The 12,443-nt window shown below is 43.4% G+C and overlaps 2 protein-coding genes across 2 annotated transcripts; both read right to left on the bottom strand.

The window, feature by feature from the left end:
- Positions 1 to 11: 11 nt before the first annotated feature.
- LOC131881562 (actin, clone 205) lies at positions 12 to 1,439 on the bottom strand. The gene has a single exon (XM_059228451.1). It carries the CDS (start codon positions 1,305 to 1,307, stop codon positions 177 to 179), a length of 1,131 nt encoding a protein of 376 aa, XP_059084434.1. The 5' UTR covers positions 1,308 to 1,439; the 3' UTR covers positions 12 to 176.
- Positions 1,440 to 6,319: 4,880 nt separating this feature from the next.
- Positions 6,320 to 11,675, bottom strand: LOC131881563 (uncharacterized). The gene is made up of 3 exons (XM_059228452.1): positions 11,022 to 11,675; positions 7,913 to 8,106; positions 6,320 to 7,462 (listed from the first exon to the last, which is right to left on the bottom strand). The coding sequence occupies exons 1-3, from the start codon at positions 11,290 to 11,292 to the stop codon at positions 6,971 to 6,973; spliced, it is 957 nt and encodes a 318-aa protein (XP_059084435.1). The 5' UTR covers positions 11,293 to 11,675; the 3' UTR covers positions 6,320 to 6,970.
- Positions 11,676 to 12,443: the final 768 nt, after the last annotated feature.

Below are 12,443 nucleotides of genomic sequence, written 5' to 3'. Positions count from 1 at the left end.
AAGCCCACTGGTTTTGTTATCCCTATCAACAAGTTTATTTCTGGCTTTAGGAGTTGTGCATCAATTTTGCGAATATAAGCGGGAGAATATCAAGAGAAAGAGAGAGCATATATCAATTAAGGGCTAGAGAGAATGGGCGGGTGCTTCTGAGGCTCGTCGAGGGCATGGCGAGCGGCTTAGAAGCACTTCCTGTGGACGATGCCGGGACCGGACTCGTCGTACTCCTGCTTGGAGATCCACATCTGCTGGAAGGTGGACAGGGACGCCAAGATGGAGCCCCCGATCCAGACCGAGTACTTCCTCTCTGGGGGAGCGATGATCTTGATCTTGATGGTGGAGGGAGCCAGGGCAGTGATTTCCTTCTGCATGCGGTCAGCAATACCGGGGTACATGGTGGTGCCGCCCGAGAGCACGGTGTTGGCGTACAGGTCCTTGCGGATGTCCACGTCGCATTTCATGATGGAATTGTACACGGTCTCGTGGATGCCGCAGGACTCCATGCCCAAGAAGGAAGGTTGGAAGAGGGCCTCGGGACAGCGGAATCGCTCGTTGCCAATGGTGATCACTTGGCCATCGGGCAGCTCGTAGGACTTCTCCAGGGAGGTGGAGGCGGCGGCCGTGGCCATCTCCTGCTCAAAGTCCAGCGCCACATAGCAGAGCTTCTCCTTGATGTCGCGCACGATCTCTCGCTCAGCTGTGGTGGTGAATGAGTAACCACGCTCAGTGAGGATCTTCATCAGGTAGTCGGTCAGATCCCGACCGGCCAAGTCCAACCGGAGGATGGCATGGGGCAGGGCGTAACCCTCGTAGATGGGCACGGTGTGGGACACACCGTCGCCCGAGTCGAGGACAATGCCGGTGGTTCGGCCAGAGGCATACAGGGACAGCACGGCTTGGATGGCCACGTACATGGCCGGCGAGTTGAACGTCTCGAACATGATTTGAGTCATCTTCTCCCGGTTGGCCTTGGGGTTGAGGGGAGCCTCGGTCAGGAGGATGGGGTGCTCCTCGGGGGCCACACGGAGTTCGTTGTAGAAGGTGTGATGCCAGATCTTCTCCATGTCATCCCAGTTGGTGATGATACCGTGCTCGATGGGGTACTTCAAGGTGAGGATACCTCGCTTGGATTGGGCCTCGTCGCCCACATACGAGTCCTTCTGTCCCATGCCCACCATCACGCCCTGATGGCGGGGTCGGCCCACGATGGATGGGAACACGGCCCGAGGGGCGTCATCTCCGGCGAAACCGGCCTTGCACATTCCGGAGCCATTGTCCACGACCAGAGCGGCAACCTCGTCATCACACATGTTGGCTAGAGTGGTTGGGCGTTAGAGTGATTTCTATTGGAAGTGGAGAGGAGACCGTAGCAGCGAGTCCGGAATGGGATGGCTATGGATTGTCAGAGAACTCCAGAAGGAAACTGAGGAACCCTCCCAGATCTCATTGGGTTTTATAGGAATAAACAAATCTCCAATCTCGGTTCGGCGGCGTCGTTCGCCGGTGTCCCGCCTAACTTGGCTTTCTTAGTGCCAAAGTGCCAAAATATCTTGGGGGAAATCCTCCAACGAGCTCCTCGCCGAATGATCTTTTACTCCCAGAGAGCGAGAGATCCCACTTCCATATATGGAGTTGAGTTAAATGTCAGAGAGCTACCTCCTACTACTGCTAGTACTACTAGTATTACTACTTCTACTACTGGCCATTCCCCATCCGGGATTGCATTCGCTCCACAATCCACATGTCTTTCCAGGTTTCCTTGGCGCTCCCCCATTTGATCAAGGGAAGTTTACTACTCAACGTACGGGAGGAGTGCTTGCGAGATGGTGCTCAAGTGGATGTGAGTCAGAGGGAAAGCGAAAGGTGCATCTTCACCCTGCTCCTCAGGCTCTTAAGTCTACTAATTCATCGTCAAGAGACTCGCTTGCACTCGATCTTTGAAAGGTGAATGTTTTCCTTTGGATGTTCCTGTCTTGGCCATTGGAGAAACTCACAGATCACGCACGCACACCACACACATCCCAAGCCAGACTGCTTTTAACCTTCCCACACCCTACACCGCTCAGCACTCGACAAATGTATGTGGAACAAGACTATTTCTATGGCCCAACGAAAAGGGCAATCAATATTGGATTCATTATTTGAGCGTGAATTTGATGTCGATCTCCTGAGGTGGGAATAATGTCCCTATACTAAAAGGGTTGGCCTAAAAGACAAAGAATGCAATTTCCAGAATGGAACATGACACGTGGTGTTTTCAAAAGTAAACCCATTGTTATAGGTACTTAAAAGATTGCTCATCGATTTGGAACGTTTCTGAAAATAGTTAAATAGTTAATAGTTGCATGCACATCGGAAATCAAAGAGGAAAGCAAACTCCAAATGTTAACAAGGATGTTACCATCGTTAAGTAGTTTTCAGTCAGAACAATTCATGCAATCTGAGGGTAACAGAATTCCTTGCTTGACGTGAATATTCGTACATGAAAAATCAGTCCAAGAGGATTGGCGAGGTTGAAATCTTAAACTTTGCTGGGGTTGAAAGAATGGGCCAAACTAGTGGAGAGTTAGTGACACATCCTATCTGGAGTGTTAAATTCTGGTATCTTATGGTGCGTCTACACGAGAAACACTTTGTCACAAAGCTGGCCTATCAATTACGGAAATGTTTGGTATTTGACGAGCAATTCTTCTCTGAGCCGTCTACACGTGAAGCCACCCGATCAAAATAGTTCGACAAACATTTTGATTTCGATTTCTAGTCAGATGAACAACATGCAAGTGATCGTATCATTTCCCACTGGGTCTTGAGTTCATTCAATATTTTTGTTATGCACAAGATGATTGGTATAATGAAGAGTGTGAAGACTGAGGTATTAAATTTAAAAAAAAAACCACCTTTGGGCTCTGTCATGATGAGAATTTTCAAAAGCATTCATGAGCTTTGTCCCAAACCACGAATTAATTGTAGCTGACCGTAGAGGCTTCATGTGCGTTTTGAGAGCACCTTCAAGTCCTCGAGAATCCAGGCTAGTTAAAGCAATGAAGTCCACATCTCTTCTTTCTCGGGCTCCTTCATTGTTTAATTTGCTTCCCTCTAATATTCGTTGGGCGTATGTAGGCGTTGATCCAATAGCAGGATTTATGTCAGACTTGGACAAGTTTTTGACTAAAATTCACGATCAACCTTATATTCAAGGGTTATCCAAATCAGCCAACTCTGATTTGTTGGTCGATCGAATAATATATATGTATAAATAAAAGTCCAGTAAAATGAATAAATTTCCTCATCTTGAACTGCTGGGATTCCAATCACAGTGGTGGTAAGGAAGTCCGCAAAAAGAAAAGAGCTTTTCACTTTCCAACAACATCCTTTTTTGTCAATCTCATTCTATGCGATTACTACTTTGAAGGCATGTTTTACCTCATTCCATGAATTGCATAAAAAGCTTTTCGGAAGGTTTTCGAGAGCATCAAGCATGATTAAGACGATATTGGTATTTGTATACAGGTAAAACTACGGATGGCATTGCCTAAAATATGTTCAGTTTTCAAGAACAAATAAGGACATGCCCACAAGCGCAGACGTCATTTGGCAGGGAAGGTGATGGTCATGGGCGGCATTAAGTTAATGAGGCAGTGGGTAGGACTCGATCCGGCCAGAAATGGCTGATCTGGCTTTCATGGATAAAAATGGGTGGACGAACAGCTAAGAGTGTCTGGCTGGTCTTCACGCTTGGGTCTCAAGGGTGTAGCAGATCGATCATGTCCGTGTGTTCCAGCCAAGAGCTGAATGGCCACAACTAATAAGCGGCCAAGAACCTCCAGGTAGTATGGGCCGATGATTCCGTTGTCTCTGATGATCTGATCCAACTTCAATCGGATCAGTCTTCTTTGGACGAGGTCAAGGAATCCATCCATCCATCCATCTAGCTTTGGGTTGACTCGCTCAGGTCTTGCTCACGGTACGGATGTAACAGAAACGGTGGGCCGAGCCCGGGGGCAGGCCTAGGGTGGGTGGGTTCACTCGGGTCAATGCTTCAATTTTCTGGGGGGGGGAGAAGATGAATCCGGATTCCGGAGATGCGTGTTAATCGATCATCAATCATCATCGATGGGAGATGGGAGTGTGACTACCAAATTACGCGTAAGTTAGGGTTGGATGACATCTGATGACTTTGTTCATTGATTGACAATCACAGGTCCCTTCATAATCTTGGGTACTAGATTGGTGTTCTCCCGTGGCAAAATAAACCACAATCAATTCATTTTTCTTTACTGTAAATCATCATGGATCGAGTGAGTTAAGGTTTATAATGGCTGCAAATGGACACTTTGGTTCGAATGTCTGGTCAGGATGCTGTCGTCCACGAAACATTTCCTATTTGGCAAACAATCTTTGAACATTGTGATATGGCCAACAATGTTGGTGAAATGCCAAACAATGTTTGTGAAATGGCTAATTATTTGCCGAATTATTTGTCGTGTACACGCATCATTACATGTAATCAAACCGAATGCATGAATCAACGGAGTCAGATCAAGGGCAAGCAAACACTTGCAAAACGAGCAATGCCAATTTTGGATCAATCATCGACTAATTATAATTATTCACATAAGATGTGATCCACCAACGACCAACGTAATCTGTGGGCGGATTTAACTAGCCCTTGAATGAAGGGTTAATCAGGAATTTTAATCAAAACTCTTTCACCTTCCGTACTTTATTTGGTCATTGTTCAATCCCAACCTTTCTAACCTCTCCCAATACGAGAGCTCACTCACATCCTCAATGTTCCTAGAAAAACATCTTTGGACCTACTCGAGCTTTTGCAAACCTACTGAACTAATTGGAGACCAAATGGGAGAGACATATTCAAGATGCGGCTGAAGAATCGACTTGTACACAGTTAGCATCATGATGCTATCTGTGGACTTAAACGTGTGATATATCCAATCACATGTTTGAAAAGCTTTACCAACTTTCAACTGGATATGCTCATCGAACTTTCCATCTTTTTGGAGGACTACACCTAAATCTTTCATAGATGAGACCTCCTGAATGCCTTTACCTTCATCATTTAATAGTGAAGAGTCTAATGGCGTCGACCCAAATGTCATTGAGGGGAATTTCATTCCATTGAAGGCCATAATACCCTCAGCAAACTGAGAGTAGATTTGATCTAGGACCTTTACCAAACTACCGGAATCTTGACCACCATTCCTACCACACACTAATTTGGTATGGTCAGCATAAGAAAAGATGCTGACTTTAAAACTGAAGTGTTGAAGCGGAGCAATGAAGATGATGAATAGAAGGGACCCCAATGTGGAGCCTTGTGGAACACCCGACTTGACATCATGTATGGCACCAAGGGATCCCCCCCTTGATCTTAACCAATTGCTTCCCTACCCCGAATGAACCTTCTTAAGGAATTGTGAACCTTTATTTTGCCGCTTTTGACATGGAGCCCGTTAAATAAAGGTTGAACACGTAAAATCCCGTACATCGAAGAGTTGTCATAACGTTTGAAGTTGACAAGAAAAAATTCTGGATACCCTTTTGAAATATCGTTATGTTCATTGGTGAAAAATGCCTTTAATTAAAAAAGATAAGTTTTTTCCAAGAATTGAGACACTGGAGGCTTCAGAAGAACATCGCCAAAATCTTATGCTGCACGAATTCCTTGAAAATATGGATGCCAGGCTATCTTGCGACAAAAGTTGATTTGACAAAATCAATTGTATAAAACGTATAGAACTGCTTTATGAACAACCGAAGTATGGAGAAAACCATGGAATTGATAAAAATGATGATCCATTCGATCCCAAATCTTGCTTGTCAAAGGCCTCGGCAAAGTCAACATAGGCAACACCGACTCAATTGTGACTCACTGGTCGCTCAATTACTAATTCTATATGTTAAATCAGTTGGGAAAGCATGCTAAAACATGTCCATTTGAATGTTTTATGTTGAGGGCGTTTTAGAAATTAGACCTAGCTCGGAAAGTGCTGATTTTGATCTTGAAAGTCTAGATGTTTCCTTTTTTTTGCTTACCGCCAGGGGCAAAAAAAGTGTCATCGGTCGATCGGCTTGCTTGCAGCTGTTGGGATTAGTTTGAACCGAAACGCATTTTCTTATTTATAAGCACTACTTGTGCATTCAACATTCAAAAAGTAGCAATTACTTACCCGACAGCCCAATCTTTGCATTTCAAGTGTAAAGTCATAAGCATTCATCGTCTCTGGCTCGGACGTGTTAACTCTAACTGCAAAACTCAACCCCATTTACATAGTACATGTATCCAGTTCGGTTGATTCAAACAGTTTGAAGTACTGGAAACAGACATTCTTTTTCAGACAAGCAGTTTTTTTGGTTTCGAATGCAATGTGCCCCAAGGGACCTATGTTTTGATTCAAAACTTTAGCTGTATTCTTGGATGATCAGTCTCGTCTACTAACTGTAACAATTTGGCATATAATCCCTTAATCTGAGAAAGAAATTCAATAAATCAATCCGATCAACTGACTCCTTATGATTTGGCGAGGTAGAAAACTGGAAATAATGGTTTTGCGTAATGGATTTGTTTCTTAAAACTGCTTGAGGCTTTTTGACCATCGTGATGAGACGGATGAGACGATAGGAGAGGAGACGTCTGTATCCAAGGATCCAGCTTATAAGCTGAATTCGCGATTCAGACCAGGGTTAATGGAGTCAACAAAAGTGTTTCGGTCGAAAGTAGCCCTAGCAGCCGTAAGCAAGCCCAAACGGCCCATGGTGGTAAGGAAAAAAACCGGAAACATCTAAACCTTTAAAAACATCTCCGAGAGGAAGTATAAACACCAAAGAGAAATTGAGGATACCGGGACAGTTTATTAAGAGAAACATTGGTTTCAGTACTAATTGATCCCACAAGGATGCAGCGAGGCAAATTCTCATCAAGCTGAGAGCGGTAAACTAGGCAGTCTTCTATCTATTGATACCAGAAGAGCTTATCCATGCGTGCACTCCGACCCATCTTTCCTTCAAACTCTCCGCTTGTAGTGGGCATGTCTGTCGTGGTTTCGGCACTGGCGTCTGTAGTGGTAGTGTCGTCATCGGGTCCTGCAGTGGTGGTGTCGTCATCGGGTCCTGCAGTGGTGGTGTCGTCATCGGGTCCCGCAGTGGTGGTGTCCTCTTCGGATCCTGCACTGGTGGTGGTTTCCTCATCGGGTCCAGGTGTGGTCTCTTCACCAGCCATGTTCTCCATTTCAATAGCATTCAATTCAGCTTGCAAGGCGTTGATCCTGGCCTCGCTTTGAGCGAGTCGATTGGTGAGCATTTGAATGGCTCCGGTGAACACACTGTTCTCAGATGAGACAGAATTCAACCGGTCATTGAGGGCATTCCGTTGTTGGGCCGCATCTTGAGACACAAAGATGACCCCACCCGCCACTGCCGCTCCAATCAGAAGGGGAAATATGAACTGCAAAAGAGCCAAAAGTCGGAATGTAAATGATGAGTGGATCAGGAATCAGGGTTTGTTGTACTTATTCCAGTCATCCACAGTGAATTTCAACTTGTCCTTGCTCCTATTGTCCCACTCGCCGCCATAGTTGAAAATTATGGCTGAAGTTGTCCCCCACTTACTTCGACAAATGAATGGATAAAAAAATTAACAGCCATCATCTTTCTAGAGCAAACTAACTCATGAATATACTGCGTCCAATGACACCCATTTCGTTGTTCTTGATCCCATAGACGTTCAGGCATGTTTAGCTGAAAAAACGCCGCCGCTCTTACCTCCATTATAATAGTATTACAAAGTCTAAAGTCCTACTGATGGTACAATGGTACAACAAATTTTTAGTCATAGTATAACAAAGTTTTGCTGATAGTATTACAAAGTCTTAATAATAGTATAACAAAGTCTTACAGGGACAATAATGGTGGCGATTCCTTGACGTCGAAGTCCGCTGCCGTGGTAATCCATGAAATTGCGGAACTTGTCCGCTATTTTTTGTATTGGCGATTTTTGAACCTGGTTATAGTTTTCGACATAATGGTCGTAGACTCCAGGTTCTTCGTAGTATTGGGTCTGGAAATCATCACCGGTATAGTATTGTTGGTCTGCAACAGAAAAGTGAGGCTGAGTCACGATTGTGAAAGGAAGGAAAAACGGGGAAAATTCAAATTTGGACTTTCGAAAATTGGACAAATAAAGAAGGAAACTTGGAAACTAAGACCTGGTTCGTAAGATTTTGATCGAGTAAACAATGAGGTGTGAGATGATTGAGGAGTCCATGACTTGGAAAGATAATTGATAACGGAATATCAGTTCATACATGCCCTGGTATCCATACACTTCTGGTACTGGATTAACTGTCCAAAGCGAAGAACTTTAAGTAACTTCTTCAAAGTTTATTCTAACCAAAAAAAAAATACTTGTGAAACATTGTGAAATTCTCATGTTCAGGAAAAGACGTGCCTTATTCGTATTTTTAGTTATAGCTAATATATCCTCCTCAGATGTCAATCTTGATGATTCTCTCAACGGAGATCCCAATCCTTTGCGTGGTGGACGTCAAAATGTTTTCCAAAATTCCAAATGTAATTGAGATTATTTTTTTTCTTTTCAATTAAAGCACCCTTGGTGGGCAAAATTTATCAATACCAACTGTTTGTAACATTTGACAAAATTTTCCTTTCAACTCAACAATCACAACACAAGATGTGCGTCATTTTTGGGACAGGTCCTTCTTCACTTTCATCTAGGGATAGTGTGTGGTGCCAACCGAACTATCCAGTAGAATTTGTCTGGCCTGTCGCATTTCGAAGAAAGGCACAAATCCCCGGATGAATGAACAAAAGAAGTTGAATTTGTGAAATTGGAAACTTGTTCCAGCGTTTGTGTTCAATAAGGGCCCTTATTTGCAACGTCAGAGTGCCCAAACTATTCAGGAAGAGGCCCGGTAGATTTTTAGATAAACTGCTCGTGACATGCCATGAAAGCGCTTTCTTTTCCGGACATGTGACCCAGGTCACTAATCATACATAAGATTTTGATAGAAATGGCCAAAAACAGCACTTGCGCATCATATTTAAATGAAAATATGAATCCGGCTCAACCTGGCCCTTTATTCGGAAGAAGCTGACTCACAAAGTGCCCTCTGAAGTGCAGAAATCAAATCATATTTCATGCAACATAAGGGGGCTATGTGGACAAATATTCTTTTTTTTGTTGTTGTTGGCGGCTTCCTTATTGCTACTGGAAATGGGATCTCTAGGAGTTCAATGCAAAAAAAATGGATTCATTTTACCTTTCTTTATGTTCATATAATATCTGATCCTTTCGTATTTGGCAGATCTGGCTAAACCTTGTTGGGTTGATCAAAAATTTGTCCAAGTCTGACTTGAAAGATGTTACCAGATCAACAAGGCCTACGTATTCCCTACGAATATCAGAGGGAAGCAAATTAAATCATGAAGGAGCCCGAGAAAGAAGAGATGTGGACTTCATTGTTCAAGCTAGCCTGGATTCTCGAGGACTTGAAGGTGCTCTCAAAATGCACATTAAGCCTCTCCAGTCGCTAGAATGGACCCTAAATCCTGGGTTGGTACAAAGCTCATGAATGCTTTCTAAAAATGTACAGTATGTGAATACCTTTCTGGGATCAAGCTCTCAATTGGTTCTCGATGTCTCGGTAGTTTAGTAGATTTTGCCATTTATTTGAAAACATTCTAAGCGCTGCACAGCGCCTTGGTTAGACTTTCAATCGAGGCAAAAGTTTGGTTAGAGTAATATTCTGAATACCGTTTTCCTTAGCCTATCTAAGTGTGAAGCGCGAAAGTGCTAAAAACAATAACAACATAGTAAACGTAACGAACCTAAGTGAAGGGGTCGGACAAGAGCAAGGTCCCCGGTTCGGTTCCCTACCCCGACCTTTGTCAAGAAACTTTGACACGCTAACCTTGCCCACAGACGGATAACTAATATGATGCTGGACGTGGCATTCACTACTTATTAAAATTTGGAATTCGGAATTTGGAAATGGGTAATGCCATGTGTGGCTTTTGTAGCCATTGACGGGGTTCACCCCTCCTACGCTAGTAACACCACAAATTACAGTTTTAGAACGACATAGAACTGTCTCACAAATCAATCAAAATCAATACTGAACAAAAAACAGGGGGTTGAGAAGGCTTCGTGGAACAACGAAGAAGTAAGGTATGTAGACAAGATATAAAAGACCTATCTCGAGAGGAGTGATCTGGCAAGCTAGAGAGATGGCAAGAAAGCGTAATTTTTTTACTCGAATGAAAAATTTCATTGTTAAAAAGAATTCAAGCCATCGCCAGATTGTTTCACAGTTGCTGTGATCGAATTTTTTAAATCGAGTATTCTGACACCTATTTCCTGGAACACACAATTATAGTTAAACGTGTTCGCACAAACCGGCGGCAAAAACATGTAGACTCAAAGAAAAAGCCAAAATTGGTAAACTGAAAATGGTTTGTGAAAGGCCCTTAAAGCAAAACCGTAATGAATCAAAACATAAGTTCCTAAGACCTCATGTTTTTCACGTCTAATAAAGTCGTGAGTACCAAGAAAATGTCCATGCAGTCTTTGATCAGGGAGTCCTAAAATTCACCCCGATGAAAAAACAAACAATCCGTTTTTCGTCTTGAATTGCTGGGGATCTCATTCCCAGTAGCGCAGTGCAGAAGTCAACCAAAAATGAATATTTAAAACCAAAAAAGAGTAAGGTAAGCAAATCTCCCTACTACAGCAATTGCAATGAGTAGATAAATTGAAGAAAAATCAACCCCCAAAAGTCACTTTTTTATTTTCGTTTGAACTGATCTTTGTTCGAGATTACCATTACATTCCGCCATAACAATGGCCTTTAGAACTCACAAAAAAATCATATTAAAGGGATAGATATGCTCTTCAATTCAAGTTATGTGTGAGCATGCTTTGAACGTCCCATCAAATGTTGCTTGAGCTTGTTAAAAACGAAGAGGACAATCGTAAATGAGCTTACCATATTGAGCAAAGGTTACTCCAACCAAAAAGGCCAAAGTAACCAAAAACAGAAGCCTGAGCATTTTGACTAGGACGGTTCGGTTTTGACTAGATACGAGAAGGACGGACTGAGTGCGAGGCTTTCTTTTACACGTAGAGCATCTTCGTGACACTGACGATGTGTTTGAAATCAAGAGTTCCTTATATACGAGTACTAGTGATCGAGTCAGATGTTCAGACGTTCGGACGTTGGTGGTGGCTGTCCCTCCCTGCCAATCGATTTGATTCATCCGCACTGCTCACCCGAATTGACAGAAAGACCTCTGACGCAAAAATAGCATTTTTCGTGAGTTTGGGGTCTGCCGAGGAAGTCCTTCAACGGTGAAGTAGACGACCGTTTCGTCATGGAGTCATGCTGAGAGAGCCCGAACGAGAAACATTTTACCCTCCATTGTGGTTTTCCAGCGTACAGTACGTAGGTCGTCTGAGTCTCGGTCGGATGTCTTTTTTTTTCTTTTTTGAGACTGGAAGCGATCGTCATCGGGAGATCCCTGGACTCGAAGGCTCTGCCAAGAAGTTTGAATTGTGGTTAAAAGAAACCTCCCAAGAAAATGAGCCATTGGTTGGGAATATGGAGGTGTTGATCCTCTGGCAGGATTTAGGACAAGTTTCCGACCACCATTCCGGATCAGCCCTACATTCAAGTGCTAACTCTAATCTTTTGGTCGATGAAACATTATATGAATATAAAATCAAGTAAGATTAATAATACCTTTTGTCGTCTTGAATGGGAGTTTGCGAAAAAAATGGAAATAAAAGAATAGGCAGCCAATTGATCCGCTCAAGTACAAAGCTAAAAACACTGGTGTCGTGATAGTTGAATTGGCTTTGTCGTCAAAAAGTACGGATCACTGGCTGGAATCCCAGAATCGCCACAGAATGATTATCTCGTGCATTTTACGCCTACAAGTACAGTGAATAAATAGAGACTGCACGGAACCTTGATTTCTCAGTGTCAAAGTCCGTTTTCGTATGCTTCTATGTCTGTGAAATTCTAATTCCGGCTTCTAAAAGTTTCCTTGAGAGGGATCGGGGACGCGAATCGAACCGAGGACCTTCTTGTTCAAAATGTGACTATGCACGTTGTAACCCCGTGGTAGTTGGGGAGAAAGAACGTTCTTGGCTTGTATGCGCTACTTCTAAAATACAAGTGACGAGTGGATTTGAGTTTACCTTTGATCAAGCAAGTCCCATTGACGAGTTCCGAGCTTTGGTCAGTATTGAGCGTTACAATCCACAATTCCGCGATCATCCAACGCTCATTTACGAGCGTGTTCAGCATGATTTGCCTGATGTAAGCAGAAAGCCCTTCCCTAAACTTTGCACCCCAAGAGAATACCGTTGTCCTCTTCGTCCAAAAGTAGCGAACTTGACGCTTAAG

Source organism: Tigriopus californicus, chromosome 6 (assembly GCF_007210705.1).
Source record: "Tigriopus californicus strain San Diego chromosome 6, Tcal_SD_v2.1, whole genome shotgun sequence".
Lineage (NCBI taxonomy): Eukaryota > Metazoa > Arthropoda > Copepoda > Harpacticoida > Harpacticidae > Tigriopus > Tigriopus californicus.
The sequence above is the reverse complement of the archived record's forward strand: the minus strand, read 5'-3'. Positions and strand labels throughout refer to the sequence as shown.

Coding starts and splice junctions, on each gene's coding strand:
- LOC131881562 (XM_059228451.1), bottom strand. CDS start 1,307: ATGTGTGATGACGAGGTTGCCGCTCTGGTCGTGGACAATGGCTCCGGA.
- LOC131881563 (XM_059228452.1), bottom strand. CDS start 11,292: ATGAATCAAATCGATTGGCAGGGAGGGACAGCCACCACCAACGTCCGA. Junction 8,107..11,021: donor AGTAACCTTTGCTCAATATG/GTAAGCTCATTT, acceptor TTTCTGTTGCAG/ACCAACAATACTATACCGGT. Junction 7,463..7,912: donor TCGCCACCATTATTGTCCCT/GTAAGACTTTGT, acceptor GCTCTTTTGCAG/TTCATATTTCCCCTTCTGAT.